General features: G+C 50.3%; 1 protein-coding gene across 1 annotated transcript in view; it reads left to right on the top strand.

The window, feature by feature from the left end:
- The window catches only part of BCAS3 (BCAS3, microtubule associated cell migration factor), a 316,591-nt gene extending 304,550 nt beyond the window's left edge, over positions 1-12,041 (top strand). The window contains exon 27 of the mRNA XM_017821512.1: positions 11,158-12,041. Coding sequence (XP_017677001.1) covers positions 11,158-11,306 — 149 coding nt within the window. The 3' untranslated portion in view covers positions 11,307-12,041. The remainder of the gene's footprint in view (positions 1-11,157) is intronic.
- The last annotated feature ends 864 nt before the right edge of the window (positions 12,042-12,905 follow it).

Below are 12,905 nucleotides of genomic sequence, written 5' to 3'. Positions count from 1 at the left end.
CCAGGACATAAACTGTTTACTGCCCTTTTCCGTGTGACTCATTTTATCCCATTTTCCAAAAAGACCCCCAGAGCTAAAATACCATCTTCTTTTATTTATTTATTTCTGGTATTTATTTGTTATTCCCTTGGTCAGTGACTTTCTCAGTAACTGCCCAACCCATGAACTCTGTGTTTACACCAAAAGCTGATGGTGTTGTGAAAGACAAAGGGTCAGTATCACTTCTCTGGCTGTTTCCAAAGATGTTTTTCTGGGAAGGCTGCGGGCAGGAAGGTGCTGGCAGGGTCAGCAGCCAGGACCTGCCCTGTTGCCTCTGTTCCAGCTCCAACTTGGTGTCATGGCATGGGAGCGAGGAGCCAGGAGTGGCTGGGAATGGAAAGCACAGGCAGAGCCCTGATGTCAGGTAGAAATGACATTTGGAGTCCTAATCAAGGGGCAAATTAACTTCACAGCCTTCCTCCCTCATCTGCAGCTGTGGAGGCAGCAGTGGGAGGGGAGCTGTACAGGGACAGATCCCTAACCTGAGATTTGGGGGTGCTTTCTTGCCTCCACTCAGGGCTACTTTTATCCAAACCCTTAAAAAAATCTTTTTATTATATTATGCCAGGATTGTGTTGCCTCCTCCTTGGTTTATCTTTTGGAAACGTGGCTGGTCACCCATCAAAATGTGAGCGAAAGGTCTGCAGAGGAGCACAACGTGAGGAGCAGGTACTTGTGTGAACTTCACTGCCAGATGCCCAAGTGCAAGGCAGGATCTGCCCAGCCTGAGATGACTTAAATGGCCTTTTCTGTGGGATGTGACCAGAGGAATGCCTTGGTTTGCCATCAGGTCTTTCAGGTTTCACACAGGGTTACCTTCCACCACGTGCTCCTCCGGCAGCTGCAGCTCATCCACACCTTTGTAGGAGTGTAACTACAAAGATGAGGCATAATAGAATCAATACTCGGAACAGTCTTTAAAATATGACTTTTAAAAAAGCAAAAACATCCAGTTTACTATTTCCAGCTGCCTTCTGGCTTCAGGAGCACAAATGGGAGCTGCTGTGTTGAACAGCTCCATTAACAAAGGGCCGAATTAAGCTTCAGATGTCATTTTTGTCAAGGCCCTTTCCTATTTATGTCTAACATCAGAATTTGGAGCTGTATAAATAAGAGAGAGTGTATTAAGAGCCTCAAGCAATCCTGCAAGGGAGAGAGCCCACGAGGTAGGCCTGTTGTTTTTTCCAGGCTGGGTTAATACTCAGCCAAGGTAAAGCTGTGATTTTAAGGGGCCGAGCTGTGAGTGCTTCTTAAAATTAGGGCTGTGTGTAGAAAACTGGTCTGTTTGAAGCAGCCACGTCCACGTAATCTTTAAAAGAATTGACTAGATAGACTAAATAAGTTGCATTAGGATTACTTGGATGGGTTTGGAGTTTCTCAGTGACACTAAACTAGCTCTGGGGAAATGAGAGGAGGAGGGCTCTGCTCCTCAGATCTCCACCTGAGCTCTCCCCACTCGAGAGCCTTGAACTGTTTAGATGAGCAGGCAAGGCTGAGGCTGTGGTGACATCATTTCATGAGCTTCAACAAAATTCTTCTGATTTGGACCAGCTGAGCATCTGCTTCCCCCAGACTTTTAACTTTTCCTTTGAATCAAACCCAAATTCCAGTCTGGTCTAGCTTCCTCCTCAGCATCACTCTGCACCAGGGGAACAGCCCAGAGCCTCTCACTGGCCCAAAAGGCCACTTTGTGTCAGAAGTACTAGAAGTTGTGCCAGAACTACTTTGCTTTGTAATATTATACTTTTAAAATGAGCTTGGCAATGTGTTTGTGTCAGGAGCACAGAGTGCACGCACGCAAGATGCACTGAGCACGGGAGTTGTGCTCCTCTGGCTTGCCTTGCTTTCCCACCTGAGGATTTTTAAGGAGGCCCTGTGACAGAGGTAGTCACAGAGAGGAAAAAATTGGGTCTTTGCTGTGAAAGAAACTGCAGTTTGGAGGGTCAGGTCTGAAATCCCCCGTGCAGCGTGTTGGCGAGCACTGCCCAGACCCTGAGCTGACAACCAGGTTTGTGGGTTTGACCTTCAGGCAGCTTTTCCTTACCCAGCCTTTTTGCTGGGACTGCTTGGCCAAGCCCAAGGAGGAGAAGGAGCCCCCCAGCACTCCCCAAGTGCTCCTGGCCATCACACTCCTGCTGCAGCCTCTTCTGGGACAGGACCCTTCCCATCCCGAGACCTTGAGTGACTCCGTCTCTGGTGGGAAGGGGGATGCTCAGATCCACACGTGGGGTCCACACCTGCTCTGGATAGAAGCCTGGTGTTTCAGGAATAGGAGCATTGCCTCCAGAACTCCTGAGTAAGATCACAAGAGTCCAGCGGGTGCAGGACACGGAGCCGGTAGGTGTCATAAACACACATTTTACTTTGAATTTGTAATTGCCTTTGTGGAGTCGAGGCTGACAGAGGGGTCAGTGTTGAGCAATCCGAGGCACTCCCATAACCCTGGGAATGAGAGACCAAACCCAGGAATTTTAATGCAGTGTTTTCTCTGCAAATGCTTTTGGTCTGATATACACAGATGTGCTGCTTGCGTAACTGAAGATGCAAGAGAGTTCTGCCTAAATACATTAAAAAACTTGCCTACACAGTGGCTCACACAGGAAAGCATGTATTACATACAGAATATCTTACAGGATTTTATAGTAGCAACATAGTGAAACTTTCAGGATGGGGCAGGAGAGAATTCCTTTAAACCCAAACAACCACAGTTGTGTATTCATTTAAAAACCTCCTCTGGAAATGTTGTACAAGGCTTGCAGGATGTGATGGGCTACAGAAATTGTTTTCTACAAGCATTTGACTGTCGTAGCTTTTGAAATTTCACATGCTGACTAAAATCAGCAGCTCATCCTTCTGAAGTGCCACTTATGTAGGAAAACATCCTAAACCTTTTTACAAAAACATACAGCTCTAGGAAACTCGAGATTATTTTTTAAAAGCACTGGAGTCATTGTGAAAGTGCCTATCGTGAAGAATATTCTCCCTCTAAATGCCAGTCCTTTATCTGGTGCACTTTTGACCTTCCATAAAATGCTCAGAGTCAAGTCTGGCAAGATGCCAAAGTCTTGGGTCTCTCCTACTCCATGGGCTTGAGTTGTGTGGAGCTTCTTGGATTCTCTTTTTAAAGGGGTAAACAAGCTGCTTGCCTTTTTTTTTTTTTCAGTGGACAGAATTCTTCAGAAGTTCATGCATGAAAATGTTCTGTCCTTATCTCCCCAATCTCTTTGTGCCTGAAGTAGACCCAGACGTTCCTGTAAGTTCAGGTGTCCTCCCCGTTTTGTAAGTGTTAAGTTGTTTGGCATCTCCGCAGCGAAATCAGGCACTAGAAATGAGATTTGGGGTCTCAGAGGGGCTCAGATGTTCAGAAGGCTCAGTCTTCATTTCCCTGGTTCTTTCCTGCCTCCTGTACATCCTCATCTCCTTGCTGGATCCTGCCACCTTTGTTCCAAGATGCCAAGTTTCATCTCCAAGTGCACGGCATGAGCCAACTCTGTGTGGATTCAGCATTGGAGTTATTGTAAGGTAGTTTGACAGTAACTAATATTTTACATAGCCCACTGAATCCTGATTTCACAGAAGTTGTTCAGGCAGTGTTTTCCAGTCTTCTTTATTTGAAAATTTAATGGAGGTGCTTTTGTGGCACCTCGACATCTTTCAGGTTGTGGGAATCAATTTTCAATGTTCGAATGCCATAGTTTTAATTTTTTTTTTTAATTTTCTCTTTTGAATAGAGTTTAAAATCTCTTTTTCTTTAATTGCTGGTTTAAAAAGAAGGAAAAAGAAACATTTCTTTGGAGAAGGTCATCACAGCCACCCAAAGCATCACAGGAAATCTGTTCCCACAGCTGCCTATGCTGGGTGCCGGAGTGCAGGCAAACAGGCACAAGGCTTGGGGCAGGGAGCAGCTTTGATTGACTTTTAAACATTATCATAATGTATAAAACTGGGAACTGACTTTCTGCCTGTGCTCCCTTTGGAAAGGGAGCAATACAAAAATACGTTTGCCCAGAAATTTCAGCCATCTCAAATTAAAAGGAAATTAAGAGCTTTAGTGAGAACTCGGTGCTTTTGTTTCACTGTGATTTAATATTAACGATTTTTGTTTATCCCAATACCCAAAAGTGCAGGTTCCCCCGGGGGTGTGGTGCCCTCCTCTGCCCTCCCCAGGGCCGGAGCCGCCGGCAGGGCTGGAGCCAGTTCCGCAGGTCCTCGCTTGGAGCGGCCGCCAAGGGTGGTGGAGAAGGATTATAATTAGAGCTCCCTCGTTAGCATAATTGCATTTCATTAAAAAAAATGGAAATACTCAAGAAAAACCTCCAACAGCAGCAGCAATAATGCAATTTCCAAGCATCCCAGTATTTCTGCATCCCGGTTCGGTTTCTGACCTCACGTCAGCTTTGGAGCTCTTCTCCACCTTGGACGGCACCGTGCACGTCCCAGGCAGCAGCACTGGTTCCCCTGGGCACCACTTATGATGCTCTTAGTGAATTTGCATGCAGAAATAGAGCCAAAAGCATCCAGCAGAGTTTGGGATGTTGTCTAAATACTGAAAGATGGAGATTTTCCGTGTACAAGCACCGTGTCTGGTCCAGGGCCGGTGTGAGCTCCTCCGGGGGAGCACATCCCGCTCCCTTCGGCAGCAATCAGGAAAATTAAAATGTTTAACTAAGCCATTCACTGGGGAGCGTTGTGTAAATTACAGTTTAAGAGATCCTCAAGACTTCCATTGTGTTGATACAAATTGCCTTTTAGCGTTCCCTTTATATAGGACCCTTTTGAGTGAGAATCCAGATGGCAGAAGCTACATAATTATTATTCATTACAGTTAATAAGTAACACTCAGAAGCCCCAGTCGGTTCTGCAAGTCCCCCGTGATGGGCACTGTGTAAATGTAAGGGCGAAAAAATAGTCCTTGTTGCAGAATATGTCAGGATTTCAGTTAAAGACAAGGAGGGGTGAAGGGCCCTTATGTGTGCCTGCCCCAGAGCACCGACCAGGCTGTCATTCCCAGAGCTCTGCCTGCAGGGAATCTCCTCACTTCTCCTCCAGAGGAAGGGAATTGTCTTTGGTTTTAAAATGAGGCTCGAATTTTGGCCTTTTAGCCGTTTATTCAAATCTGCTTGTGTGGCTGGGGAGAGGTGGGTTTAGTGAGCAGCACCTTGTTTCTGTCCCCCACCGCTGGAAAATGCCTGTCTTGCATCCTGATTTCAGGAAGGGGCCGAGTCCATTCCCACCTTTGCGGCCCCTCAGTGCACGGCAGAGCCCGGGAAGTTCCCCAAAACAATTGCTGTGAATGACAGAAATGAAATCGAGGAGATTCGAGCTCTGCTGGCCATTACCCCGCTTCCTGCATTCCTACTTGTTAATTGTCTAATTCCTAACGAGTCTTCGGGCGTCTGATGGACTTTCTGATGCGTGCTCACTCCGGCGCTTCCTTCCCTCCCCTCCCTGGCCTCATCCCTCGCCAGAGACCTTGTTCCTTTAAAAATGCCATCCTTAAAAATCAGAAATACTCAGCCCAGCAAAAGGAAAAGGGAACTTGACATTAGTTGAGCTTGAAAGGCTTGGTGCTGTGAAAAGTGACTGACGTGTGAAAAGAGGCTACAATTAGTTCTTTCCCCGAGCACTCTCCCATTCAGTCCAGGGTCACTCCTTCAGCGAGCTGCGGCTTTGAGGGTAATGTGTTGTGACAGTTTGAGATGATGAAGAATAATTCTTGTATTCAGAGTTGCTGCCGCTTCCCCGCTGCCCTGACACATCAGGCTGCTGTCATTGTATCAGTTATCCCGGCCGGGCTCTGCCGGAGCCTGGGCAGCCCCTCCGTAGGTAAGGAGGAAAGGGTCAGCTCTTCCAGCAAATGATTTGGGAGGATATTTTGAAACTGTGCTTAACAGGGGAAAGCAAACAGAGAGAGAGAAAGGAAAAACCATTAGGAGAAATAATGCACCGGAGAGGAGATTTTTGAGTAGACATAAAGGAGATACCAGGGCTTTGAGAGGGCCACTGCAGGAGAGCACGGATAAGAAAGGCAGCATAATTTATGAGTGTTCCGGGCAAAAGAGGGCTTATATAGATTTTCTACAGGCATCAAATTAATGCACCCCAGAAAATTATTTCACATTTAAGCTTGGCAGGGCTTTGTACCTTTCTGGATTTGTCAGAGTCCTTTGACAGTCCCTGGAGCTTTCTGGAATTGAGGGTGCAGCCGCCTGGCTGGACAGGGAATGGCACTGCTGCCCCAGGCCTGCAGACCCCGGGCTGTCCCCTGAACAGCTCCTCCTGCTCTTCCTCCTCCCCTCCACCTTGGCAGCCAGCTCAGGCAGCAGAACAAGGGACAGGACAGTCTGGCCACAGCGTGGCTGTCGGGAATATCAGCAGCAAGCAATGTTTCCTGGGAGGTTTCATTTTCAGTCTCTCCTGGAGCACCATCCACCCCGCGGGAGGGCCGTGCCGGTGCCGGGCTGCGGGCAGGCCTGCAGGCAGCACTGCCAGGCAGGGAGCACCAGCATCTGCTTGCAGCTCCTTCCATGCCCCATTGCTCTCCAAATGTTCCCACAGCCCTGGAGCATGGTGTGGGGCCATGGGATGGGGTGGCTCCCCTGGGGTGGGGTGGGCACCCCGGCTGGCCACTGGCTGTGCCACCTTCCCTCCCCACACCGGCAGCCACGAGGAGTTTTGCTGCTGCCTCCCAAAACACGGCGGAGAGCGCGTGTGCCCTGAAAATCCCCGTTACCCTGGGACCCTGGGTGATGCCAGCGGTGCCCATTACTGTTACTGTCAAAAGCGCAGGCAGGGCTGTTCCCAGCTCCCCTGAAGTGACTTTCTCCTCATGGCTTCAGCAGATGTTCCAGCTCCTTCGTCTCTTTTCCCTTTTTTTTTTTTTTTTTTTTAGGGCAGTCAGGACTTTGTGAGTCGTTTCCTCCGGGGACATGGGCAGGTTTTAGTATTTACGTTTCCAGTATTAGCATTTATTTGTATTTGTGTTTGTTTTTCACGGGCTTCTGAAAGCCTCAGGGAGCCATTTATGGGGCCAAAATAATGCAAGTGCTGGTCTTCTCACAGTATTTCATTTCCTTGATGGTGGAAATGCTACGAGAAGAGCAGGTCTCATGTTATTTTGACCCCATAAATAGCTCCCAGAGGCCCCTTTCTTCCTTCTCCCACCCACTCCCCCCCAAATCAAATATTTAGGTTTCTGCAAAGCCTGACTTCTCAACCCTGGTTATCTTGCTTCAGCAGAAGCAAATTGCAGTTATTACAAAATAGCCAGAGAGTCTATAAGGCCGAATGGGTTTTATATGATGCACAATTTGTTGGCTACTGTACAAGTTCATTAAAGTGTATCATAAGAGGTTGTTTTACTGGTACATTTAAGGAAGTTAATACATCTCGACAGTATATGCATGGGGGAATGCAGATACAATAACCCTCAGACATGCTGGGGCCAAGTCCATTCCTGGCGTAACTCCACCGGAGTAAACGAAATCACTTGCTGGGCAGCCATGTCCTGCTCTGCTGGCACGATGCTGAGCCCTGATCCTGCTGCTCTGGGCTCTGCTGCCCCTCAGCCCCATCATTCCATGAGGGGATCCTTGGGTTTGCTTCTGTTTTGTGTTTTCCAGCAGCGTGTTCCCAGCACAGAGGGCATCAGTGGTCTGACTGGTTGTGTGATGGGTCTTCTTGAGGTCTGGGAGGTATTTCAGCCCCTTTCAGCTGTGCCACGAGGCTTGGCTGTTCCATCCCAAGGTGCTGCTTTTTGTTTTAGGGACTGGCTTCTCCTGGTACTCACAGCCCCACTACACCGTGGTGGCTCTTCTGCACTTGTTGGGTCTCTCTGGGCATCGGGTCTATCAGAAATCATCCTCCAGTTTTTAGTCCGTAATAGGAGGGTTGTCCCCATGTCATGGAGCCATTCCCAGCCTTGTCTGAGCTTCCCATGGGAATGGCATCGATGTCCCTCTGCCGTGCCCTGGTCTGCTGGAAGGGCTGGGGGAAAGAATAATATTAAGTATTGGGATTTGTTAAATTTTCTTTTTTATTAATGAAGCAGGCCGATTTAGGGGCATGCAGGCAAACGTGCTGACGGGGATGCAGGGGGTCAGACGTGCGGGCAGGTAGTCCCTGGTGACCATGTAAAGGCTAATTGCCCCCCTGGCGTGACCCCGCCGTGCTCGAGCGCCGGGCGAGGGTGAGGGCAAGAGCCCAATTTCCTGAGCACGGCGGTGTCTCTGCGGCAGCGCTCGGCACTTTTACAGGGCTTCCTTGGGTATCAAAATACACTGCTCGTCTGCCTCGCTGGCTAATGAGTTCCAGAGTTTGCAGGGCCGGGCTGTTTGAGAGAGCCCGGACTCGTATTCCATGGGGAATGCGTGGCTGTCCCATCCGCAGCGCTTGGGGTGGCAGCTCGGATGTGGGAGCTGCTCGGGTTTTAGCCTGGCACTCTCTGAACCCAGAGGGGGCCAGAGGGCTGGATGTCATCCCCTCCAGTTCCTCCTGACCCCCTGCACCTTCCGTACCCTCTGTTTTGTCCCTCCCTGTCATGAATTGTCAGGTTTTCCTGCCTGGCAGCAGCAAGGGCAGCTCAGGGCGGCCGAGCTCAGAGCTGTGGGACACAGCTGGGATGGGACCATGTCCAGGCCCTGCGCCCACCCGCTCTGTCTCCCCCTGATTTTTGATCCAGGCTTTTTCCCTGGCTGGCATCAGTCTCTGCAGTGCCACCCCCTGGCAGGCCCCCGCAGAGGTGACAAGCACTGTCGGCTGCAGAAATCCTGCAGACCCCAGAAAAGCCCGAATTCCCCCAAATCCCATCCCGGCAGGGTGTGCGGTCCCGCACAGGGCACCGAGGGACAGGCAGGACACGGTGTGGGCACGGACAGGCAGGAGCTCAGCCCCAAGGAGCAGGAACAGCCACGCAGGATCCACAGGGGAACAAATGCTCCTCGCTCTGTCCCTCTCCCTTCTTCAGCCACGGTTACTGGAAACACATTTGCCCGAAAATCAATTATAGCTTGAAGAGAGAGCAGAGTCCCCCCGCGAGGAGCTGCGCCGGGTTTGGGGGAGCCCAGCGCCCCGAGCTCTGACGTGGGATGTCTAACCAAAGCCAGCTGTGTGCTGAGGGAGATAAAAGCCCCAAATCAGACAGGATAAGCACGGCATTAGTGTGGGATACGCCACTCAGTTCTGATTTAAATTACTGGTTTTACTTCCTGAACTCATGGGAGAGTAAGGATGTGAGGAGAATGAAGAGGTTTAGACAGGGACATTCCTTCACCCAGTACTGGCGAGGCATGGTGGTGAACACAGCCGAGGTCGTGCTCACTGCTGCTCACAGGGTGACCAGCTTCCTGCTGATTTGTTTCCCTTGTATCCTGGGCAGATTATCTCCATCACAGGTTACCTCCGGGATGAGGGATTAAATCCCACAGCCCTCACTGCTAGGTGTGTGCTTGCCTGGCTGCTGCCCTGCAGTGCTCAGGTGGTGAGGGGAGTAGGGCAGTGTCCGAGGATACTGGGGTGGGAAGGTGGGATGCTCTTTGGTTTGGGGAAGAACTGACTTTTTGCTTTGCCATGCACTTTATATATAGATCTGTCCTTATCACATAGTCTCACTGTAGCAAAAGGACTGCCAGGGCATTCACAGGAGGTAAAATATCCCAGGTGAGGCAGTGGAAGTTGTAGAGCTGCAGGAATATTTTGCAGAGAGCAGAGAGGGCACTGCTCCTCCAGCTCCACCAGCTCCTTTGCATCCCGGCCAAGCAAAACTCGGGATGCAGAGACAGGGAAAGCTGCCTGTCTCCTCCAGGAGTTCACCCCTGTGCCTTATAGGGAACCATAGAATGGATAGCATGGGAAGAGACTTTAAAGCTCATCCAGTTCCACCCCCCTGCCATGTTCAGGGGCACCTTCCACTATCCCAGGTTGCTTGAAGCCCCATGCAACCTGGCCTTGGACACTTCCAGGGATGGGGCAGCCACAGCTTCTCTGGGCAACCTGTGCCAGCCCCTCCCTACCCTCACAGGGAAGGATTTCTTCCTGATATCCAGCCTAAATGTACTCTGTTTCAATTTAAAGCCATTATTCCTCCTTGTTCTGTCCCTCCATGCCCTTGTGAAAAGTCCCTCTCCAGCTCTCTTGGAGCCCCTTTAGGTGCTCTCTCCCTCTTGGCAGCACAGGAATTATTTGAAGCTCCTGTCCCTGTCCCAGCCCGGGCTGTGCAGACGGAAGTCGCAACCCGCCGGAATATTTCTTGTCCCCTGTCACCGCGTGTCTGGGAGAGGATTCCTGTGGTGGATGTGGGCTCTGCCTAATCTCACCCTGCCTGCCACTGCTGAGTGCTGCCGGGGGGACGCTGCCCAGCAGCGCTGCTGCCACCGGGGCCACCGCTGGGTTCAAGTGGCTCACAGAGAGGCCACGGCTGGAAACGATGCTCTGCACACACAGAAATCCTCCTGTTCCGAGATTAGGGAGCAGGAAAGGCTTTGGGAGGTCAGAGAGGGGAGATGTCTGGGTGTGTGTGACCAAGAGAGGGAGAGCCACAGCCAGGCTGCTTTCTCCTTTGCTTTGAGGCACAGCTCAGGAAGGGGGATATTTTCTCCATGACTTGAAAAAGCAGAGTTGTCCTTCTGGGCAGGATAACAGGGTGTGGGAAGTCCCTGGTGTTCCCAAGGTGGAGAATGGCAGTGGTTAGGCACTGTTGGTACACAGCATCAGTAAGCAGTGCTGCTACCAGTGCCCCTTCCCACATGTCTGGGAGGGAAGATGTTCCATCATCTACCACTGTTCTCTTTGTGCCCTGCTCAGTTCTGCCATGAGCATCCCCACTGTCAAGTCCTGACATGTCATGACTCAGCGGCCTCGACCCCAGGGAAGGGGCTGCTCTGCCAGGCAGCAGGTAATGCCTCCCTCCAGCTCCTCTTAGGCTCAGGTGAGCCATGAACCCAGCAGGGAAGTAGAACCAGGAGCTGGCATCCCCTGGGAGTGATTCCCAGATCACCCCAGAAAAGAAGGATGATGAGCAAACCTTGGAGCAATGAGGGATTTGTCAGTTAAGAGCCTGTCTAACGGCACTCTGGGTTTGTCCCAAACACTAACCAGGCCCTGCTCTCTCTCCCCTTGCAGAGCTTCAGCGAGAGGGAAGCATAGAGACGCTGAGTAACAGCTCTGGCTCCACCAGCGGCAGCATCCCGCGCAACTTCGACGGCTACCGGTCCCCCCTCCCGACTAACGAAAACCAGCCCCTCAGCCTGTTCCCCACGGGATTCCCCTAAATTAGCCGAACATCCAGGGAGAGATCCAGACAGGGTAAGGAGCCGCCTCTCCGCCTAAACAATCCCGCTGTGTCCGTCACCTGCCGGCTCCCGTGGCGCTGGATGGTTCTCGTTACCCTGATGAATATTGACGACTCTCAGACCTTCCTGAAACTGTACTCACGAAATCTTGACTCTGTGTCCCTGTGCAATATGAAGAGGCTCCGTCTTCAAATCCTGATAGCCCTGCGGCTTCTTTTCTCGCTGTCTTCAGGGAAGAGGTTGGGTGAGGAGAGATATTCCTAAGCCATTTTTGGGTCAGGCGCGCGGTCTCACGGCCACTCTCTGCTTTCCTCGTGTTGAGAGATGAATTTCCGTAACTCAGAGGAGCTCTCGCCGTTCGTGCAAGTGCCGAGCATTAATGGATGAACTGGAGAGACTGGAAACTGGAGGACTTTGTGTGGACAGGGTTGATAATGTTGTTCCTTCCTCGTCGCGTCTCCTTGCTGCCCTCCTTCCCCTCTGATACTCATCGATGCCAGGAGTATTACAAATGGAAATGTTTCTTTTCTGTTCTTTGGAAGGATTCTCTCTATTGCTCCGGTTTTCTTCTAGTCATGTATTTTAGAAACGTACTTAATTGACTAAACTGCAGTCACAGATTTCTCATATTTGGTTATAAAAGTTGTTCATTGGAACTCAGATATCTGTCCAGAAATGCATGTGTCATTGAATAAATCTAAGTTAAACAAGAAACTGCTTAAATGGCAATGTTCATGGAGTGTTACTGGGCTGACTGTGGGCTTTGTGTATCTCCCTGGACCAGACTCTGGGCATATTTGCTAACTCAAGGGCTTTAATTAAAGCCATCAGTGGTTGTTAGGCAGCCAGTCTAGCTTGGGTTTGCCTCCCCACTCCCTCATCCCTGTGTGTGAGGGATATTAAAAGTAAGGGATATTAAAAATAAGGGATATTAAACCCAAGATATTTAGGTGGTGCCTTGGCACCTCTGATAACCAACACCCATCTCTTGGGGGTGTCTGAGCCCAGCTCCAGCTCCTCATCTTGGCTGGGGCCCTTCTTCTTTGTCCCACTGATTTCTGTGGGACAAGGACCAGGTGCTGGGAGCACCCACCTCCACCCGTTCAGTTGTGGGATCACGGATCAGAGGCTTTGCAGAGCTGTGTAACAGCCTGAACCTCCGTGCCCTTCGGAACGTGCACAGTCAAAACCAGCCCCGCATAACTCTGCTGATAAAACAGTCCTGGGCTCACACATCATAACCACACGAATTCCTACATCTCAGCCAACTTGTGTCGAGAAGCAGAGTGAGATGGGACTGTCAGCTTATGAAATTTCCTTCCCACTACTTGTTTTTAATAGAAGCCGTTTGAGTCATGGTGAGGAGAGGAAACTATCTAAACCCACAAATCTTCTCGCACTCTTACAGCTCAAACCAGCCCCGCCAAGGGACGCAGAACCGACCACCCTCTTCCTCCTCCATCCCCAAACACCAAATACCCAGTTCAGTCCTGGGCTTGATTTTCTTTTTTGTTTTGTTTTGTTTTTAACTGTAATGCAGCCACTCAGAAGGTTTTGTTTTCTCCAGGCTTGGAAACC

This window comes from Lepidothrix coronata, unplaced genomic scaffold (assembly GCF_001604755.1).
Source record: "Lepidothrix coronata isolate B3197 unplaced genomic scaffold, Lepidothrix_coronata-1.0 Scaffold91, whole genome shotgun sequence".
In the NCBI taxonomy this organism is placed as follows: domain Eukaryota; kingdom Metazoa; phylum Chordata; class Aves; order Passeriformes; family Pipridae; genus Lepidothrix; species Lepidothrix coronata.
Note: the sequence above shows the minus strand (reverse complement) of the source record. Positions and strands in the feature narration are given on the sequence as shown.